The 20,232-nt window shown below is 50.8% G+C and overlaps 4 protein-coding genes across 4 annotated transcripts; 3 read left to right on the top strand and 1 right to left on the bottom strand.

The window, feature by feature from the left end:
* Nucleotides 1–1,146: 1,146 nt before the first annotated feature.
* On the top strand, nt 1,147–5,683 carry J7337_002720 (uncharacterized protein; the record flags this gene model as incomplete). Its single annotated transcript, XM_044820447.1, has 3 exons — nt 1,147–1,575; nt 1,629–5,057; nt 5,108–5,683. The coding sequence occupies 3 exons, from the start codon at nt 1,147–1,149 to the stop codon at nt 5,681–5,683; spliced, it is 4,434 nt and encodes a 1,477-aa protein (XP_044684747.1).
* Nucleotides 5,684–6,424: 741 nt separating this feature from the next.
* Nucleotides 6,425–8,604, bottom strand: J7337_002721 (uncharacterized protein; the record flags this gene model as incomplete). Its single annotated transcript, XM_044820448.1, has 2 exons — nt 6,425–6,733; nt 6,799–8,604. The coding sequence occupies 2 exons, from the start codon at nt 8,602–8,604 to the stop codon at nt 6,425–6,427; spliced, it is 2,115 nt and encodes a 704-aa protein (XP_044684748.1).
* Nucleotides 8,605–10,468: 1,864 nt separating this feature from the next.
* J7337_002722 (uncharacterized protein) lies at nt 10,469–12,094 on the top strand (the record flags this gene model as incomplete). The annotated part of the gene is made up of 4 exons (XM_044820449.1): nt 10,469–10,493; nt 10,783–10,971; nt 11,033–11,845; nt 11,904–12,094. The coding sequence occupies 4 exons, from the start codon at nt 10,469–10,471 to the stop codon at nt 12,092–12,094; spliced, it is 1,218 nt and encodes a 405-aa protein (XP_044684749.1).
* Nucleotides 12,095–14,166: 2,072 nt separating this feature from the next.
* On the top strand, nt 14,167–18,713 carry J7337_002723 (uncharacterized protein; the record flags this gene model as incomplete). The annotated part of the gene is made up of 6 exons (XM_044820450.1): nt 14,167–16,439; nt 16,712–16,799; nt 17,216–17,547; nt 17,604–18,050; nt 18,102–18,309; nt 18,378–18,713. The coding sequence occupies 6 exons, from the start codon at nt 14,167–14,169 to the stop codon at nt 18,711–18,713; spliced, it is 3,684 nt and encodes a 1,227-aa protein (XP_044684750.1).
* Nucleotides 18,714–20,232: the final 1,519 nt, after the last annotated feature.

Here is a 20,232-nt window from a genome sequence, read left to right on the forward strand (position 1 = left end):
TGGGCAGGCAGCTAAAGGCATATGTATATCTGGAAGCTATGCCTGAAGATGGTATCAACGACACTTGACTGTCAGGCGCCATGGGCTACATAATCCCCAATTCGGAGCCATGGCCAGGTGACAAAACCGTGGTAGCTCACAATGGAAGTTATGGTTGGTTGCTTTAACCTAGGTAGGTATATCTGTCTCCAAGACAGGGAGCATTCTACCAAAGTGCATGAATAGGGCGATCATGAGAAGAACAAATTAGTGTCTCAGTGTGAAGTTCCAGATCGGAGCCAAATCCCCATCTCAGTGAATATAAACCAACAATGACGTGCCATATTGTCGAACAGTGGTTCAATACCTTGGTAGTGCAGTTGTGTTAAAAAGGAAGAAGAAATTAGTTAAAAAAAAAAAAGCGAGACTTGAGGTTGAAGTGTTATGTACCTACCTTAGTTGCCTCCATGGTAAGGAAGCATGAGCTCAGTAAAGCATAACCATCAAGGGCATATCCTATTGGTGGGGCAACTTCCCGCGCTGTTCAGGCAGTGACTCAATTAGGTATAGGTACCTTACCTAAGGTAGCTCGGCTTTCTGGTCGGGTGTTACCTTAGTGCTAAGCTTTCCTACCTAGGTACCTCAAGGTAGTGACTAGTAGCTAGGTATGTAGGTTGGTCAAGGAAGCTCCTGTTCATGCTGCTTGGCTAGGCACTTACCTACCTACCCACACTCCCAACATCCATCCCCCATCGAAGTGGAAGTGGAAGTGGAAGTGGAGTGGCTAACATCCAAAACCAAAAGTAAGGTCGCGTCGCGCGCACGGAACACGCCTCCGCTTATCACAAGAACATCTCTCTACTACGTGTCTAGCCTTTAATTTATCGTCGCCCTCGAGACTTTGCTGTCTTTACGTTAACTAATTCCATCGCTCTGGGATTACCATACTTGCGCTACCTCTAAAAGTGCTGGTATTGCATCGTTCAGGCCTTTGCTACAGCAAGCGCATGCGATGCGGTGTTAGGACCATTACGCACCCCAAATTTCGTATCCCAGCCCAAATAGTCACAACACGCCGTCTGCCGAAGCATCATTGTTGGGTTCACTCCTACGCCCTCCAGCTCCTTCCAAAGAAGAATCCAATCGGCGGTTTTTGTATAGCGCATGATGGCGCGTCGTCGGCGCGTCGAGAAACCTGCTCAAGTGGTGGTGGAGGAGGAGGAGGAAGTCGTTGAGCGGGAGGACGAGCAAGACCAAGAAGAAGAACAGCACGAAGAGCGCGACCATGACTCGGAGAATGAAGAGGAGGGCGAGCAGCGTAGCTTGACTTTCGACGAAGAAATTTCCTGGAAACCCGCCAAGCCAATTCCTACAAGCACCCTGATAAAACGACTCGATAAATTATCCAAGGAGCTCTCCGATCTTGATCAAGGCGCCGCCGACCTGGACTCCATCAGGCATGTGGCCAAACAATTGGGACACCGTAACCTACTTCAGCACAAGGATGGCGGTGTCAAGGCATACACAGCATGCTGTCTTGTCGACATTCTTAGACTCTTCGTTCCCGATGCTCCTTTTATCGACGACCAGATCAAAGTGTGTTTGGCACGATTCTCCATTTGTACCTGTACCATGCTAACATGCTCCAGATGATATTCACATTGTTCATCAAGGATATCCTGCCGGCTCTGCACGATCCCACAAATCCATATGACAGCCAGCACAAATACGTTTTGGCATCCCTTACGGAAGTCAAGAGTATTTTGCTCCTCCACCAAATCTCAAATGCTGACGATCTACTGTTAAGACTCTTCAACAGCACATTTGACGGAGTGTCGGCGTCTGGTTCCAAGGCAGCGTCTGAGGAACAGGTCGCTAAAGATGTTGAGATTCACCTGACAGAAATGCTAATGCAATTGATTGACGAGGCCGAGAGTGTGTCAGCTTCTGTTGTCGACGCGATTATCAGTCAGTTTCTGAGAGCTGCTCCTCCCGGTGGAAATCGACATAAAGGACAAAACGGGAATCAATCCACTCTTCTTCTCAAGGAGGAACCACCAGCATATGTTATGGCGAAAAATATATGCAATGGATGTTCCGACAAAATGGCACGTTACGTAAGTCAATACTTCAGTGACGTTATCCTTAACGCTTCTGGCTTCGCTACGAAATCCAATGGGCAGCGACATCCGGATGATTCTGATGATGAAGACGGGACTCTTGGCCCATCAGAGGCAGATCTGAGGAGTCTCCGGCAAGCCCATCTACTCATTCGCGAACTGTGGCGAGCCGCCCCGACAGTTCTTTCCAATGTAGTACCGCAGCTCGATGCTGAGCTTTCAGCCGACAATGTGCATCTTCGTCAAATCGCCACAGAGACAATTGGCGATATGGTTTCAGGCATTGGCGCGGCGGGACCACCACCTCCTCCTTCGTTGGAACCAGCGGCTTATCCTCCCATAAAATTGCTGGATGATACTCCACCCCCAGCCGTCGAGAACGTCTTGACAAAACCTTACTCTCCTCAGTCTTTTGCTCAAACACATCATGCCACCTATCGCAACTTCGTTGGGAGAAAGAACGACAAGGCCGCCATCATTCGTGCGGCGTGGATATCTGCTGCCGGTTATATATTGGCCACGTCTGCAGGAGGCATTGGTCTCAGCCGTGAGGAGGAGAATGAGCTCATCAAGGCACTCTACGAAAAGCTTAATGACAGCGAAGAGAAAGTTAGACTAGCTGCGGTGCAGGCAGTCGAACTGTTCGACTTCCGCGATATCGTTCTGAAACTAGGAGCTCTCGGAGGTGTAGAGAAGACTGGCTCAATATTCGCCAGTTTGGCCGATCGATCTCGTGATAAGAAGCCTGCCGTACGTGTTGAAGCCATGGTTCTACTCGCAAAGTTGTGGTCAGTTGGTGCTGGGGAGATTGCTGATGGGCAAGAGGCTGTCATATCCTGCTTAGGCGGTGTGCCTTCCCGTATCCTCAGTGTGTGGTATATCGGCGACGAGGATCTCATCATTCTTCTTGAACGGGTCATGTTCGAGTGTTTGGTTCCTTTGAAGTACCCCTTCATAAAGGGCGCAAAATCAAAGGCGGCCTCTCAGTCACAGACGGCCAATAGCCAGGCGGATCAGGACAAGATTCGCGCAGAGAGGATCTTACTGTTGCTTAAGTCATTGGATGCGTCAGCCAAGAGGGCTTTTTTCATTATGCAGGCTCGTCAGCCCCAGGTTGCCAAGGGAGTTGAAGTGTTCATTCAACAGTGTGAAGCCTATAACGGTGGGGTGATCAATGCGAACGAGGAAAAGGTCAAAGCTGCCTTGAGCAAGACCTTCCAGTGGTTCGGTGCTTTCTTCCCGGATCCGCTCAAGGTCCGTAGCGATCTCCAGAAGTTCGCGAAACTCAACGATCGCCGTTGTTACCAGCTTCTCAAGTTCATTATTGCATCCGATACCGAATATCTCCATGTTCGAAGAGCTATTAAGGAGTTGATTGCCAAGGTCCAAAGTAACCCAGGGTCAGCGAGCTGTTTGGATACCCTCATCCCTCTAATTTACCGGGCCGGCTCTTTGATGTACAATCGAAGTCACTTGGCAACGATTATGGACTACTCCAAGAATGACAAAGCTGGATTCTCTACAGTTGCCCATGAGATCTTAAATGACATATCACAGCGGAATCCTGCGCTTTTCAAGGCTCATTCGGACAATCTCAGAAAGGAGATAATCAGCCAAGCACCGTCAGGCAGCCAGCCTAACGAGCCCGCCGTGGTGGATATTCTCAAGGCATATTCGTCCTATTCCAAAAGATATCCCAAGGAGATTACCTATGACAAGAAGTTCATACAGGTTCTTATGGATTACGCCTTATGCGGTGTTCCTGCCAGGAGTGCCAAGTATGCAGTCAACATTCTGCTTGCTAAGAACGATGACAAGAGTAAAGTTACTGCCACTGCTCTTCTGCAAAGAATCATGAAGGACTTGAAGTATGGCTCGCCGCATTTCTTGACGAGACTGGCTGCAGTCAGTCAGCTTGAACGCTTAGCACCAACAGTCACTCTGGACTTTGATGAGACAATCAACGACCTGGCAATCAAGCAGATTCTGCGTCAAGTACGTACCGATGACAAGAACCCCGAGGTTTCATGGGTCGAGGATGAGGACATGAATGAGGAACTACAAGCGAAATGTCTTGCCATGAAGACGCTGGTCAATCAAGCGCTCGCCAATCAGGACGATGATGACTCCCTGACTCGAGTGAAACTGGTCTTTAAACTCCTGAAAGAATTTGTGGTACAAGAAGGAGAGTTTTGCAAGGTCAAGGATACTCCATTGGCTCACAAAAAAAGACTCCGACTTCTTGCTGGACTTCTGATTCTGAAACTCTGTACTGTCAAAAAGTACGATGATGAGTTTGACCCCGCTAGCTTCAACAAGCTTGCAGAGCTCGTGCAAGACACAGAACTTGAGGTTCGTCGTCATTTTATGGAGAAATTACAAAGCTACATCACTCAGGGAAGACTACGGGCAAGATTTTACACAATGCTCTTCTTGGCTGCTTTCGAGCCAGCAGCAGAACTCAAAAGCCGGGTAGAGACCTGGTTGAGATCCAGAGCACGACTTTTTGCTCAAAACAAGACTCACGTACTCGAGGCCATGATTAGCCGTTTCATTCCTCTACTCGCCCACCATCCTGACTACAGCTCTGACGTTGATGACCTGGCTGATTTCGCCAACTATTTCGTTTTTTATCTTAATGCTTGTGCGACAGAAGAGAACATTTCCTTGATCTACAAGTACGCTGAGCGTGTCAAGCAAACACGCGATGCACTGAACCCCGAGGCCAGCGAACGGATATACGTGCTGGCTGACATCGCAATGGCAGTCACACGCAAATGGCAAGAGAGGAAGAACTGGGTTTTCCAGGCTTATTCCGGCAATGTTGGCTTACCAAGCGGTCTTGTGCAAGGCTTGCCGTCGAGTACCGTTGCCCATGAGATTGCACAGAAGCAATATATGCCAGAAGAGCTGGACGAGAAGTTGGACGAACTGCTCAAAGCTGCCGATCGCAAGAAGGTTTGTGCTCCTTAGTCACTATGAAGATTACTTCTAATGATTGATCATAGAAACGAAAATCAACGGGAGAAAAGCAGGATCCTCCAGCAAAGAGAGCGAGAACTCAAATCAAGACAGTCATCCGAGAGAAGCGTGATAGCAGGCCCAAAAAGGTCTCGAAACCTAGGAAACCCAAGCCAGTCAAGGACACACTACCGCCTTCAGAACGTCGTCGCAGTGGTAGGGCTCATAAGGTGTCTGTCTATACAGAGCGAGAAGACGAGGAAGACGAGGAGGAGATGCTGGAGGGTGTAGCCGACTGGGAATATCCAGAGAATGATGGTGAAGATGACGAGGTCAGCTCAGGCGACGATGAGTCAGAGCTTTCGGATGCTCCCCCAGAGGAAGATGAAAATGGCGATAGTAATAAGGCATCAGACAACGACGAGCCTCCAGAAGCGGAAGCGGATAAGCCCGAAGAAGCCCGATTCAACGGAAGAAACGCAGCTCCGGCACTGAAGAGCAGGGGTGCGTCTAAGCCAGCTGTCAAGGCCAGTGTACTTGCAGAGGTAAAACGACCAACAAGGTCGACGAGGTCACGACGAGGCAAGGGCTCAGACGATATGGAAATTGATGCTGACGAGTAATCAAGGTGCCTAAGTACCGTGGTTGGGATTACAGGATGCCAATATATTGAAATCATGCCTCTTCTATTATTGTTGGGTCTGATCTTCCCTCCTATATAAATACAAGAGTGGTGACAAAGCTGATGAGATGCGGGGAGTCCATTTGACTTCTATCATACAGGGGAGGGAGTCTTTGGTTTGTGGTTAATTGTCTTGTCGTATACCCTCTCATACGGGACTCGAGCAATAGCATTTCGTTTTCATGACATTTCAGTCTCGATTTACAAGTCGTAAGTGACCTTTCATGTTGTATGTACCTAAGGGCCAGTCATAGCTATACATGTCAAGCATGAGAAACATGCGCTCTGATATTGATATTGATATTTCGTTCCATGTCCTAGCCCAATTGTACAGCGCCCAGTTCTCCCGTAGACTCCAAAATGAATAATAGACCAACCTGAAGAGGGGACGACAGCTGTTCGTTTCGTCGGTTCCTCATGACCCCGTCATTCCCTTCTCTGCTCACAGAACTCGAGGCTTCATGTACAAAACAATGATGGAAATCCACCAGTCACCAACTCTCTGTCTTTGAAACTGAAAATCCGGAGGCCATGTAAATTTGCAAAGAACCAAGAACGCCCCTTTTGTCACCGAGCAGGATGCAGCCCAAGACAACAAGGCCTGGCAGTAAGGTATACGTTACAGTGGCGAAACCTCTGTTTCACATGCTGCTTGAGAAGCGCCCTCATAATGAATCGAAACTCAAGGATTGGCCTCCCTCGCCACGCGCTTAGCAACAGCATTCTTGTGCCCTGAGAAATCGAGATGGGTCTCAAACTTCTTAACCGTCATATCTGGGCCAGGTGTATAGAGCTTGGTTGTACAGTCCAGGCAGCGGATACGCGGCAGCCAGGCATATTTAACACCTTCGGGCAGAGGCTGGCCTTGGATAGGTAGCTCTGTCACGGGGTGCAGAAAGGAGTACTTCATCGTGGCCTCGAACCTGTCGCCACGGTTATAGGTCTTCTCTAAATCCTTGAGGGCATTGACAAGCCATTCCGGGGCCGGGGGCTGGAGAAGCATTGCAGTCAGTACCACTGTCGATGTGCGTATTATACAAAGGCTTGGTGACCTACTGATGGCATGTGAGAAGACTGTCCAGGAACTGTCGGAGGGGCCGGTAGCCGGCCAAGTTGGCCTGGCGGAAGGGACGAGGATGGAGTTGCTGAAGCGTGAGGCATAGCGCTGGACGGGGTCGAGGGTGGCGGTGGCATGGATCTTGAGGGAGTGGAGGCGCTTGGTGCTCGTGGGAAGGACACTGGTGTCTGAGACGGCGGCCTCAAGTCTGAGTAGTCGCGGTTCATCAACCGCCTCAGCTTGTCGCGGGACAGCTTGAGTGTCACGATCAACTGCAGAGGCTCCTCTGTTTCCTCTCTGAACCGGCGGGAGGTCCTAGTCTCGTGGTGATGTGTAATGGCACTCGATTCAGGGGTTTCAGACCGGCCGAGGTTGGCCATTCTTTGCTGAGCTGCAGATGCAGCACCGCGCATACCTCGTGTTCGAGCAGTACCACCTGTGATTTGGGAGGGGGCGGGTGAATCAGGAGCTGAATCGTCGCTATCATCTGAATCAGAGATCTCTCCATCACGTACAACGCGCTTCGCCCTGGGGCCAGCAGCCCGTTTGTAGAGTCTACTCTCGTCGATGGTAGCTGCAGCCCCAGGCAAAACAGAAGAGACGACCAAAGTTCGAATGGTTCTTTGCCGCTCTCTAAGATCGGGCAGCTGGGGACCTCCTCTTCTGTTGATCGATCGCTTCTGACGACGCTGCTCACGAGAGAATATCGTCTCGTTCCGCTCCAGATCTGCTTCGCTGAGTTCGTAGAGATACGGTGCGTATTCCTTGGCCTGCTGCTGCGGTCGGAAGACCGTGGGCAGAGGCGTCTGGAGAAATGCACCGACGAGATCAGGGTCTTCGACTGGCCGACCATCGAAAGGATGGCCGACGCTGTATAGACTCCTGGTAAAGAGCTGTGTCTGCTCTCGAATACAGTGCGCGATGGCGGTTGTAAATTCGCCAGATAGGGACAGATCCCGAGCCATGTTGGCAGCAAAGTCCTCTGGCGAGTTTGACGGGTTATTGATTTCCCATTCGAACTGGTCAACAAGGGTATGCTGGCCAATCGTGATATTCAGCTTGACGAGGATTCGCATCTCGTCGTTTTTGTATGCTGAATAGGGGAGCTCGGGGTCAAGCGCATCATCTTCTGAATATACCAGCGGGTAAAAGTCGTTGAGCTGCTCTCGCATTTGATGAACAACCTGCTCATACACCGGCTGAGACGCGGGGGGCTTTAGGCCCATATCTTCGACAAGTTGCGCGGCAAACAATTCGACCTGGAGAAGCCTCTCGTGCAAATTCCAGGTAAAAGTATCGCGCAGCTTGATCTTGTCCCACTCGACCTCTAGGCGCAACGGGACCAGCTCCTCGTGCTGCTCGGCCTGCTTCAGCATATCCTTGCGCTTGTACTTGAGGGGTGGCGTCGTTCGTTGGCCAGGTCGGGGCTTCTGGGAGGGATAGATGATTCGTGAGGGTCCTTGGTTCTCTGTGTATCCATTTGCGAAGCCATTGTAGCCCTCGCCGTAGAGCCTCGACGGGGGGAACCATTGACGGTACTCGGTGCGGACCTGGCGGTATTCTTGGATCTTGTCGCGCGTATCGCTCATTATCCTGCGTGTCTGGTCGAGCTGACCGCCGAGCGCCGCGGCGGCGATGGCATCGCGGGTGATGTACCGCTCGACCATGAGTTTATCGAAGGACTCCTTCGTGCGCACCGGCATATTACTAGGGGAGTTCGAGGAGGACATATCCTTATCTGCGCCAGTGGCAGCCAAGCCCGTGGCCGGCGCCGAAGACATTGACGCGGAGGGCTGAGCGGCCATGTTCAGACAGTAACGGGGGCGCGGATCGCGGTCGCGGGTCGCGGCGCAGCGGAACTGCCGCGTCAGAAGGGAAACAAGCGAGAGTTTACAACTTTTTGTGTTCAGTACGCGGCGGATAGTTGGACGTCTTATCTGAACGTTGACCTTGGCCGGTGGAATCGGCGTTGTTGGGTGACAGGCTAAAGGTTAAAAAGCGCGAGGCGACAACCTTAAGGTAGGCTTGACGAGTTGTTACAGTAAGTTCAGTTAACTAAGGTCGCCAATGCTGGTGCAGGCTGGCCACGCTGCGACGGAGTTTGATCAGCCAGGGCGTCCTGTGGCTGGATGTAGTTGTACATTCTATAGACGTGATGTTCGGTGAGAGCTGATGTATCTCGACTCGGCTGCGCCACTTGTGTCTGTACTTAGGTGTGGCTTGTAGTTCGGTAAGTTGAGGTACCTACCTAGGTATCTGACGTGGAGTTGCTCCCGTCGTTGTTGAGATGGTGTTTTATGCGTGCTTGTAGTACCTACTTTGGTCTTTATTATCCCCATTGCGCATAGTCTATCTCAGATGGCTTTTCTTTATCTCTGTTTCGTCTTGGGATACCTCATGTCACTATACAGTTCGCAGTCTAGAGTCCTAAGAACGATTGATACTGAATATTCTATCAAATGACAATGCCAAAGTACCTGCAGCATATTAAATACTGCAAATACAGAGCTATTATTACTAATCTACTTGTTTTCTTGGCTAGTTGTGAACTTTGTCATGTATTTATGGTCTTGCAAGCTTTTAAACTTGAGGTTGTCATGTTGATATTCAGGTTTGTGATGTGCAACTCATAACGGCCAAAGTCAAACAGCTTGCACATGAAATGTATATCTAATTGAATACAAGTTATCAATGTATGATGCACAAGTGATCTTAATAAACCGCTCCCTGGAGCCGGAAACCAAACTCGAGAATTGTTAATAGGCGCGGGACCTGGGAACTCTAGGGTATATACCTTAGCCAACAGAGGCCGACAGCCCAAGGTTAGTACCTACCTACCTAGGTAGGTGCCCAATATAGAAATAGCCCAGGGCTGGATGAAGTCATTATTTGTGGCATGGATGTGTTCATTGCCCCTCATTACCAAGACTGTTTGGTTTGTTGCAATAAATGAATGAATTGTGTCGCCAAAAAGGTGGCTATAACGTGAGAAAGTGAACAAGTGGGGAAATACAGAGCACATGTTCAAGCTCCTATGGATATCAGAGAAACCGTTTACCGAGTGAATATCGTCGGCTTGGATCATCAAGAATTGCTCACGGACGCTCGTGTTTGTCTGCAAGCATGTGGCGGCTGCTTGCGCACACAAATACGCCCACACTGCATGGATACCTATTTATTTGCTGATCCTAACTTAGTCTGCAGTCGAGGCTTCGAGGAAAGGCATGAGCCGGGGCAACAAGAGGCCAAATATGTATACAACGACTAGTTACAACCCACGACAATATCCAGGCAGATACCTAGGTAGGTAAGTAGGTAGACAGGCAAATGCCTGATGCCGAACCCGGAGGATAGTAGGTAATAATAAATAAACAATGCCTCTTCAGGCTCTAGGTATCTTCCACCAAATACCCCCATACCTTGGGTAGAACAAACCAAACCCTGTTGTCTAAACCCTCGCAGCTCAAACCCCACTTCCAAGTCCCCATTCCACACAGGGCGCTATTCGTATTGGATTGGATTGGATTGGATTCTGATTCTTGTGTGCGCGTGCGACTGACCCGACCTGACTTGACTTGCTCAAGCTTTCATCCACCCTTCCCCGGCATTTGCATTCGCAGTTCTTCTTTCACCTTTTTAAACCTAACGAGCCAACAAGTATTGCCCATCATGTCGTCCGAGACCAAGGAAATCGGTGAGTTCTTCCCCGGAAAAAGCCCCAATTAGCTGTCCCATCCAACCCCTCCTCTTCCATCCCAGTATGTATGATCTCAGAGCTCCTCTGTAGCTATGCCGTGCACTGGGCGACTGTCCCGTCGGAGGCACACGACTGACCGTTGCTACCCCTCGTTGCTCCTCACTGCCCCGCCACCACACAACAACATTTACTGCGAATGCCCTCGTCATCAGCACCCCGCGATGGCCTCACGCGGGCACACCAATTTCGTCGCATTGAGCTCTATTGTGCTGACATAACCACACAGACTACTCTCTGGCCAACCCAGATACCCTCACTAAGTACAAGACCGCCGCTCAGATCTCCGAGAAGGTTCTTGCTGAGGTGTCTAAGCTCGTCGTCCCTGGCGCCAAGATCGTCGACATCTGCCAGCAGGGTGACAAGCTGATCGAAGAAGAGGTTGCCAAGGTTTACCGAGGAAAGAAGATCAACAAGGGTTCGTCGCACACGCAAAACTTGGTCTGTGAGACATCGCTGAAGCTGACACCACTTAAAAGGTTTCTCTCACCCCACTACCGTCTCTCCTTCGTCCTACGTCACTCCCTATACTCCTCTCACCTCCGACGAGGCTGAGGCCAACACTGAGATCAAGGATGGTGAGGCTATCAAGATCCAACTAGGCGCCCAGATCGATGGCTTCGGTTCCATTGTCTGTGACACCGTGATTGCCACCCCAGAGGACAAGGCTGGCGATAAGATTACCGGTCGCACCGCTGACCTGGTTCTCGCCAACTACTATGTAAACGAGCTTCTCCTGCGACTGATGATCCCCCCTGGTCTCCTCACTCAGGGCAGCGAGGAGGAGAAGGCCAAGGCGGCCTCCCAGAAGGCCCCTACACAGGCCAAGATCACCAGCCTCCTGGAAAAGGTCACCAAGGCCTACGAAGTCAACCTCGTCGAGAGCACCACCTCTTGGTTGTTCGACCACAACGAGATTGAGGGTAGCAAGAAGATTGTCCTTGCCCCCGCCGAGGGCACCAAGGGCGAGGGTGTTCCTGAGGTTGGTGAGGTATGGGGTGTCGAGACCGGTGTCAGCCTGGGCTCGGGCAAGGTGAAGGGTCTTGATCAGCGTGCTACCCTCCACCGCCGCACCAACCAGACTTACGGTCTCAAGCGACCCACCTCGCGAAAGATCCTCAACGAGGTCCAGAAGAAGTTCGGCATCTTCCCCTTCAGCTTGCGACAGCTTGAGGACGAGCGTGATGCCAAGTCTGGTGTCGTCGAGTGTGTCCGTGGCAACGTATTCCGCCAATATGAGCTAGTTGGTGACAAGGACAACTCACCTGTTGCTCGATATCTCACAACCCTTGGTAAGTCGCACATCGAGTGGTTGACCAGTTCGAGAGTCGATACTGACACTACATGCAGCCATTACCAAGAACGGTATCACCAAGCTTGGTGGCCCACCCCCTCTGGACCTCGAGAAGTATGAGTCCGACAAGAAGATTGAGGATGAGGAGGTTCTCAAGATCTTGGAGCAGCCCCTGGCCAGAAACACTGGCAAGAAGAAGAGCAAGCCTAAGAAGAAGACCGCCAAGAAGGAGGATGACGAAGAGTAAAAGAAAACGACAAGATAAGACGGACAAGCTGGAGAGTTGCTTAACAACTGATCAAAGAACTCGAGGATATGGAAACAAGAATCAAGTCAAACAGGTTGCAAACCCAACATTCAGACTTACGAGCATCTCCACCGTTGGACGAGCTGTGCGGATAAAACCACTTCCATCGAACAGAGTGGGCAGCTGGATGGTCAATATGCATGGTTGGAATCTCGAAAAGTGAAACCCACCGTGTTGGCCAGGTGGACTGGCATGACCAGAGATATATATATAAGTCTAACACAACCTGATAATGATCAACCATGGAATTCTGTCTCTGTGATGCATGTTTGCACAAGTTCAACCCAACTGATTGAATCGTCAAGGCATACCTTGCAAGGCAGACTGGGCACAATGGCGATGAGACTGACAAAGATGGTTAGCGAGCGAGAGGCAACATGACTGAGAACGCAGGAGCTGAATGCCAAAGTGCTGAGTGAGCGTGAACCACTCTTTGTCATTCCCGCTGATGGAGCAGACCCCCTGACAGCATATGGTTTATTACGGTATATGGTAGCAAAGTGCGGAGAGGAAAGGTCAGACAGTAGTCGTTCAGTTATTGGTGAGGTGGCTGCCTTGAGTACCGGGACTTGCAGATAAAGTGATGGCCCAGTTGAGTCGTCGTTGAAACACAGTACAGTACCAACAATACCATGCCAATTTGATGTCTATCACTGTCGACATAGGGAATCATGTACCTGTCGCACTGTCAGCTGCAGACATGGAGGTGAGCCAAGCCAGCCCCTATTTATCCATTCATACAAATAACATGATGAGTGACGCTACTCTCGAGTGTTATTACACATACAGACAAGATAGGAGAGTGAGAAGAAAAAACAGCAAGAGTGGGAAATGAAATGATTGAGAATGGATGAGCTGTCAGGCTCCAGCTGCACTCAGTAGCATATTGAGCGTGAGCTACCTACCTACCTTTGTGGATGGGTTGGGGAGTGAGTGTGGGTGGCTGAATGCTGGGGCGAGGGAGGAGAGATCTACTAACCTGAGCTCTATCTATCACCTGGAAGCTCAAGCTATTTGACCTCGGGTAAGACGCAGAGCTCTATGCGGAATTGCGTAGAGAAACCAACATCAATCCAATGGAAAGGGTGAAAGAAAAAAGAATGAGGTAAAAATGTAGGAAAGGAGGCAAACCCGGAAAGAGTGAGCACATCCAATGCCCGTAAATAGTACCTACTAATGTACCTAAAGCCAGGGAGGGTGCCTGGAAGCTTCAGTGCTACCTACAAGAGCCGCCACTGAAAAGTAACCTGACTTAGTGGAGGACCTACCTAGATCTAGCATATGAAGCTTCCATCCATTAGGTGCAGAGCCACCTGACTTCCATCCCATCCCGTCCCCTCCTGGTCGACGAAAGTAGGTACCTACCTTAAGGTAGTAAGCTTACCTAGGTAGGTACCTTACTTACCTTAGTACCTTATCCATGGTCTGTACTTTAACTGCCACTTATAAATTAGGTAGGTATTGAATAAGAGGCTGAAAGAGAAAAGGGAAACAAGATAAGAGAAAACCGACTCTGCAGGTCAAGAACACTCTCTTCTCCCCGTTATCCCTGGGTTGCCTCCCCCCCGGTCCCTTGCCTGTCCGACCCGCGCCGTCAGCTCCGGGTGCATGCATGCACTGACACTGACTGACACTGGGGTCTTTTTTTTTCAAGGACTGACCTGTCGAGGCGAAGAGGCAGGCAGGGCGTTGACCATAGCACAGCAAAAGCCGAGTCTCAACCTGCTACCCACCCACTCTCTCTTCAACATCATCATTCCGCGTTCACGACCTTCAAAACACGCGATACTGTTGCAGTAATTCATGCTACTTCCCAAGATAAAAGTATTAAACCACCTGGATCCCCCCCCTTTGTACATTATATTTCAAGAACACTGCTAACTGAGCAACCTTTTTTAGCTGGCCTAGAGAGGTGCGCTGCCCCGTCCCGCGGCAACTGGCACACGCAGAGAGAGGCACAAAAACAACAAACCACCACCATTACCAGGTTAGGCATACCAAAGGCCGGCACAATGATCTCGTCAAATACCAGAACTACACGATCTCGTTACTCTAGTCCCGCGCAATCACAGAATACCAAATGGAATGGAGTGCTCGACGCGTCTAAGGGGGCAACCGAGGGTTCAAGAGCTTTCATGCAGCGCTGGCTAGAGCCGACCGTGCAGAGCAAAGCGAGCTTCGAGGATGATGGGCTGGTTCGATATGGGGTTGTTGAGAACATGGCGCCTTTGGGAAGCCTGCCCAAACCCAAGAAGACGGGACCGGAGACCAGCTCAGGAGTAAAGAGGATTATTTTGCGGCCCTCAGGGTCAGGGGGAGGTGCTGCCAAAAATGTAGCACAGATGGGCTCCAGCGACCCAGTGGTGGATGTCGACGTGGACGTGGATGGGGATGGGGATGCGGAGGCGGAGGCGGATGTTGCGATTACGGCGAGAGCGGCACACTCTTCCCCTCCACCTGTGGCTCTACCCCCTACACCGCCACGGAGAGTATCTATTGTTCTCAAAGACGCGGCAGCAGCAGCCGACGACGAGAACGATGAAGACTACGATCCGAGTCGACCAAAGAGACGACAATCAGGACGCACATCTCTAGGAAGACGGTCGCGACGCTCCTCTGCCGGTCGCAGAAGCTCCACCGTGACTAAGCCCTCAGTAAAGGAGGCAAAGGAGCGCAGAGAGTTGGAGAGGGAGCCGAAGAAGACTGCAAAGTCGGCGGAACGAGCCAAGTCTTTCAAGGAGCTCGAGGCGGATGAGGAGCTAGAGGCAGCAGGGGCAATCACAGCCGAGGCGACGATTCACGCAGCTGAACCTGGAGAACCCGAAGACAAAGAATTCACGGACAAGGTCGTCGAGGCTGCAGTGGACGAAGCCCTAAAGCACTATCGATATCCGACTGCGTGGGCTCTGCGGACCCTATACGACGAAAAATCAAGCGACCCGCGGTTCGTTGCCATGATCGAGGAGGTATTCACGCAAACGGCAGATGAGGCTACGATGCAAAAGTTTTCAAGAGAGATGCAGAAGAAGAAGCGAGAGGGCAAGAAGGACAACCAAGGCTGCTACTATTTCATCCCTCCAACGACCAACAGCAGATTCACTCCTCACAAACCCAAGGCCGCGCCGTACGGCAAACTCCTGCATCACAATCAGGTGGAAGAGGTGGTCGAGGTTGTAGAGGTTGAGACTGAAGGCGAGTCAGAGGTGCATATTCTCGACTCGGAGGAAGCAGAGCAAGTGAAAAACGCGGATCGACATCCAACCCGAGCTACCAAGAGGGCAAAGACATCTCACTCTCGCGCTCACTCTTCTTCCCATCATAGCAATACCCATACCCATACTCAGACTCAGACTCACGCCCACTCTCACTCGACCCGCAACACGCCACGGAAAATGTCTTCAAGTAACCTACCCCAAACACCCTCGCGCAAGCGAAACAGACGAGATTCGGCATCCAGTGATTCCTCTCTCTCATCGGCCCTCAGTCTCTCGTCACCTGAGGCCATGATGGGCAGCCCAAGCCCTGTCCGCCGAACAGGCACTGGCACCAGTCGCCCCGGGCCAGCTGGGCCCGACTCCAGTGATGCGCCAAAATCTCGACCAATCACCACCCGCCGCAAATCACTCGCCTCCAAGGGAGGTGCCAGCAGCAAGGCCAAGCCCAAGACCACCAAGCCTGCTGCTACTAAGCAGCCATCACCCTCAGCTCCCACACTGTCCACCTCAGACATCACCAAAGGCATCAAACTCAAACCCACTGATGCACCCGCAAGTGCGACCATCAGCGTGAGCGCCGACGCCAGCATGCCAGGAAGGGTTTCTGCCGGCCAAATCTTCCCGAATCTGCCTACAAAATCAAAGACAGCAAAGAACAAGGGATCATCATCTACCTTGGCTCCAGCTCCATTCTCGGCTGATCACGCTGGCCATGATAACGACGACTCCTTCTGGGATCGGAGACGCGATGCGCAAAAGTTTGCCAACAGTGTCACGGCGACTGAGAGTTCTATTCGAGGGGGAGACGAGGACGAGGACCCCTTCACAACTCCCGCAAAATCGACGAGGAAGACGCGTCAATCCATCGCCGCCATAGGCTCTGCTTCAGCGGGAACAACGAGATCCACGCGCTCGGCGAGCAAGAGACCTCACGACGAGATTGACTCTGCCGTGTCCCCTGTTGCCTGGTCTTTCCAGCGTGAGGACAGCTCAGTCGGAGGATCACGGGCTGCGACGCCCACGCTGCGCCCCCCAAAGAAGCCGAGAACTGGCCTTCGTATCAAGTCATCGTAAGTTTATATCTCAATCATCATCTTCATCACCAGCTACTTGGCGCGCATCACGAAATTCACGGCTATTGCCATCGCTCTATCTACTTCACCTTTGGATGAGACTCGTGGATGCGCATGTGAGATCATTTATGTCATATCTTTTGACTCTTGGCTTGTCTTATCATCAGCCTCTAGGTTTTCACCCGGGATGACTGTGCCGTGACTCTCTCATTTCATCATCATCATCATTCTGCTTTGGCCGGATTATGCTAACTATGTATGATTTCTAGTCCTGTCAAGAAGAGAGGAGGAACAGCTGCTGGTGTCCCTCGGCCACAAGGAGAAGCCCTAGCAACCAACGGCGTAGCCAAAGACCAGGTATGCATCTTTTTTATATATATTAGTTTTGCTCATTCATTTATGCTGTGCAAATTCGCGACACCTGCCCTAGACTTGAGCACCAAGATTGGGTCGTCAACATCATGGACTTTGCTGGAAAATTCACCAGATGGTGGTCAATTTTGCGACTCTGTACCTCGTGCATTGTCTTGCCGGGCCAAGGCCAAGATGGCCTACCACTCACTACTGTACGGGGTAATTTCTGGTGGCCCCCGAAGATCCGCTTTTCCGAGCCAGCCCCCAGCAGTTGAATCAGCAACCAGGAGCCGGTGACCAGAGAGAGAGCCAGGGACGTGTTGAAACGCTTAGCGCAGCGCGTTGTATCGAATTGCACAGGCTGAATTGAGTATACTTAGCATGGCTCATGTTTGGCTAACTCTACCCCCTTTCTCCAGGTGTCGGACAACGACGAAGATTGCTCTGCCTGCGGCGCCGCTGGCGACGTTGTCTGTTGCGATGGGTGCCCACGGTCATTCCACTTCGAATGTGTGGGCATGATACCCTCGGACCATCTTCCCGATGAGTGGTTTTGCAATGAGTGCCTATACAAGCGATACCCAACGCGCATGCCCCCATACAAGGGTGTCTTTGCCGCTGCCCTCATCAACCTGGAGAAGAGCATTCCTCGCGCATTCAGCCTCCCTAAGAAATTGCAGACCCGCTTTGAAGGCGTCAAGGCCGGTGCCTATGGCGAGTACGAAGAAGTCACCGCCGCCAAAACGACCAAGTGAGTGACATTCCCCAATAGCAACTTCAATTCTAGACATGCTGACAAGGGCTCAGGAGGAAGAATGGCTACGAAGAGTTGCCCGACTTTTTCAAGCAGCGCGACGAAGGGCAGGCTGTGATCTGCCACGGCTGTCAGAAGCCTGCCACAGATGTTCGAGCCATCATTCCTTGTAGCATTTGTCCCTTCTACTGGCACATTGACTGCTTAGACCCTCCACTCGCTGTCCCGCCTGTCCTCAAGACCTGGCGATGCCCTCTACACCCAGAGGAAATAATGGCCGAGGTCCGCTCATTGGCACCTGCTCACCGTTTTCGCAAGATCAAAGGATCGCAGACCATCGTACCATCTCTCACACGAGGTACCAAGAACAACGGATACATCGAAATTGACTGGGAAGATGAGCCCGAGCCCGCGAACAATTCCGGCTGGCCGGATCCTGACTCGTTCGGTCGAGCTTACAAACTACCAGCAAAGGGCATTGTCCTTGATTTTATTGAGCAGTAGGTCCATTACTCGTTTTTTGCATATTCAACTTTCTGATGTCCGTGCAGGCTACGTCGTCAACACGCTGGCTATGGCCCTCGCCATGAAGAACCCAGATGTGTGTCGTATATTCCAACAACTGGAAATGGCCGAAGTCGACCCCTTACGGGCTCTGAGTTACAGCGGACTGTCGATGAAATGCAGTTAGCATTGACCCTGACCAGTCTCAAAGAGCGCAAGTCGGACGGCGTTGACCAGCTGATCACAGCCCTTGTGGTAAGTCGTCCCAACGAAATTGCCTCGCCTCACCACACGTGTCACCTTACTGACGATCAATCAATCAGCAGGAGACAGCTGATGCTGGTGTTTTGTCACTAATGGCTAAGGCAGATGCCAGTAATTTATCTACTGGTCACTTGACAGAGAGCGACAAGCTTAGTCTGCGTGTCCTCCTAAATCAGATGGATTCCATGGGGGCTCGCATCAGACATCTGCTTGGTGAGCCAGAGCCTGTTGGTATTTCCGCCACCATGCAAGACCAGGATGTCATACCGAGCATCCTTTCCCCACAAGACTCAGCCATTGCTGAGCCGCTCGACAAGGTTACGGCACATCCTGTCACGGAGCCCACGCCCCCTTCTACCATTGACCACGCTGAAGGCTCTATGGATCTCGACTGAACAACCACAGCTCTCTCACTCTCACCCATGCTCGCACTCTTGAGTTTCCACCTTAACACTCACATGGAGTAATTACGATAAGATCGGTTCTCTGCTCGAATTCACCATAGTCTTTTCCCTATCCTAATTCATTCTCGGAGGAATCAAACAGGACCTCTGTACGGATCTCTTCGACCTCTGCATGTATCTATACAAGCGCCTAGTGTAACATTACGCAACCACTATCTGAAGCGCCGTCTTTTCGCGCAACCTTTTTGATTATGGAACGCCGAACTCTGGAGGGCTTCGCTATTTGAATCACGAACCATGGTTATAAAGACGATCTAGATGCTCTTTGTCCCCATCAAGTCCATGTTTGTTAGTTCGGTCTCGTCTGAAAGGGACCGTAACCCAAAGGCAACAAAAACACACACGACCACCCCGCCTCTGAGCATCACAAAAAGGCGAGGCATCGTCTGAGCGGTGCCACTACTTCATTATCTCACTCCCCTTTGTTTTTTTCTTTCCGATTTCTATATTATGCACGAAACCACCCTTGATTACCCAGTTATGGTGGATATGGCATTAGTAGAGCTAGTAGACACAAGGTGTTTCGAGATCGAGATAAATAAGTGCTGCACTAACTACTCTTTATTTGTATCATAGTTGAGAGTTGATGAGGAGAAAAAGCGACATTGATCGATTCAAGCCCCTGGGGCAGATTCAGAGGCTGGTGCGATAGAAGTATTTGCCAATATGAGAGAAACATGAGACTGAAGACGAGCTATTTAATTCTTCATCTCAATAATGGCCATCCCCTGACGAAACGTGATATGGTACAAAATGTCAGAACAGTCTGTCCCCTAAAATCTGCTTATATTTTGGGGGCACCCCCGATGCCAATATCGTTATGTACCGTAAGTCTATACATCTTCGATCCAGGTTGTGCACCACAGGAACTCCATAAAAACATCAATTGCTAAGTCGTAAAAAGCTCAAAGACGGACATACGTCAGGAGGCTCTTGCAAATCTTTTAGTTTTAATATACAACAAACCTCTAGGAGGCATGGCTTGCAAGGTTAGCCACTCCCACCTAAGGGTTGCAAGATGAAATCGTGGCATCGTCCTTAATGACCCAAACAACCCCCCCCCAAACCAAGCCTACCATCGTGTCTATCATCAAACGCTGACGTCGGCCTGGGCCAGACCTATAAAAAGGACTCATCACAGACGGAGCCACCAATGGCTCCACAGTGACAACAGACCTAGACCCAACTGCCGTCTTGAACAAGAATCGTAGTGTTTTATTCTGTTTAGAGTTTTCCAGGGTTTCCAGGTTCATTCAGTCGTAGAAGTAACCCTGCCTCTTCTCTATCTCTTGCAAAACTTCCAAGACCGGCCTGAAACGAGCTCTGCGAGAAGTAGAAGGGAGGTAGGTATCGAAACAAGAGGACAAGACATTCAAGTGACGGGCGAAAAACGTCAGCCTTGGCCGAGTCACTATGACAAACACGGTCGTCTTTGAAATGTGCATCCGTA

Source organism: Fusarium musae, chromosome 2 (genome assembly GCF_019915245.1).
Source record: "Fusarium musae strain F31 chromosome 2, whole genome shotgun sequence".
NCBI classification, from domain to species: domain Eukaryota; kingdom Fungi; phylum Ascomycota; class Sordariomycetes; order Hypocreales; family Nectriaceae; genus Fusarium; species Fusarium musae.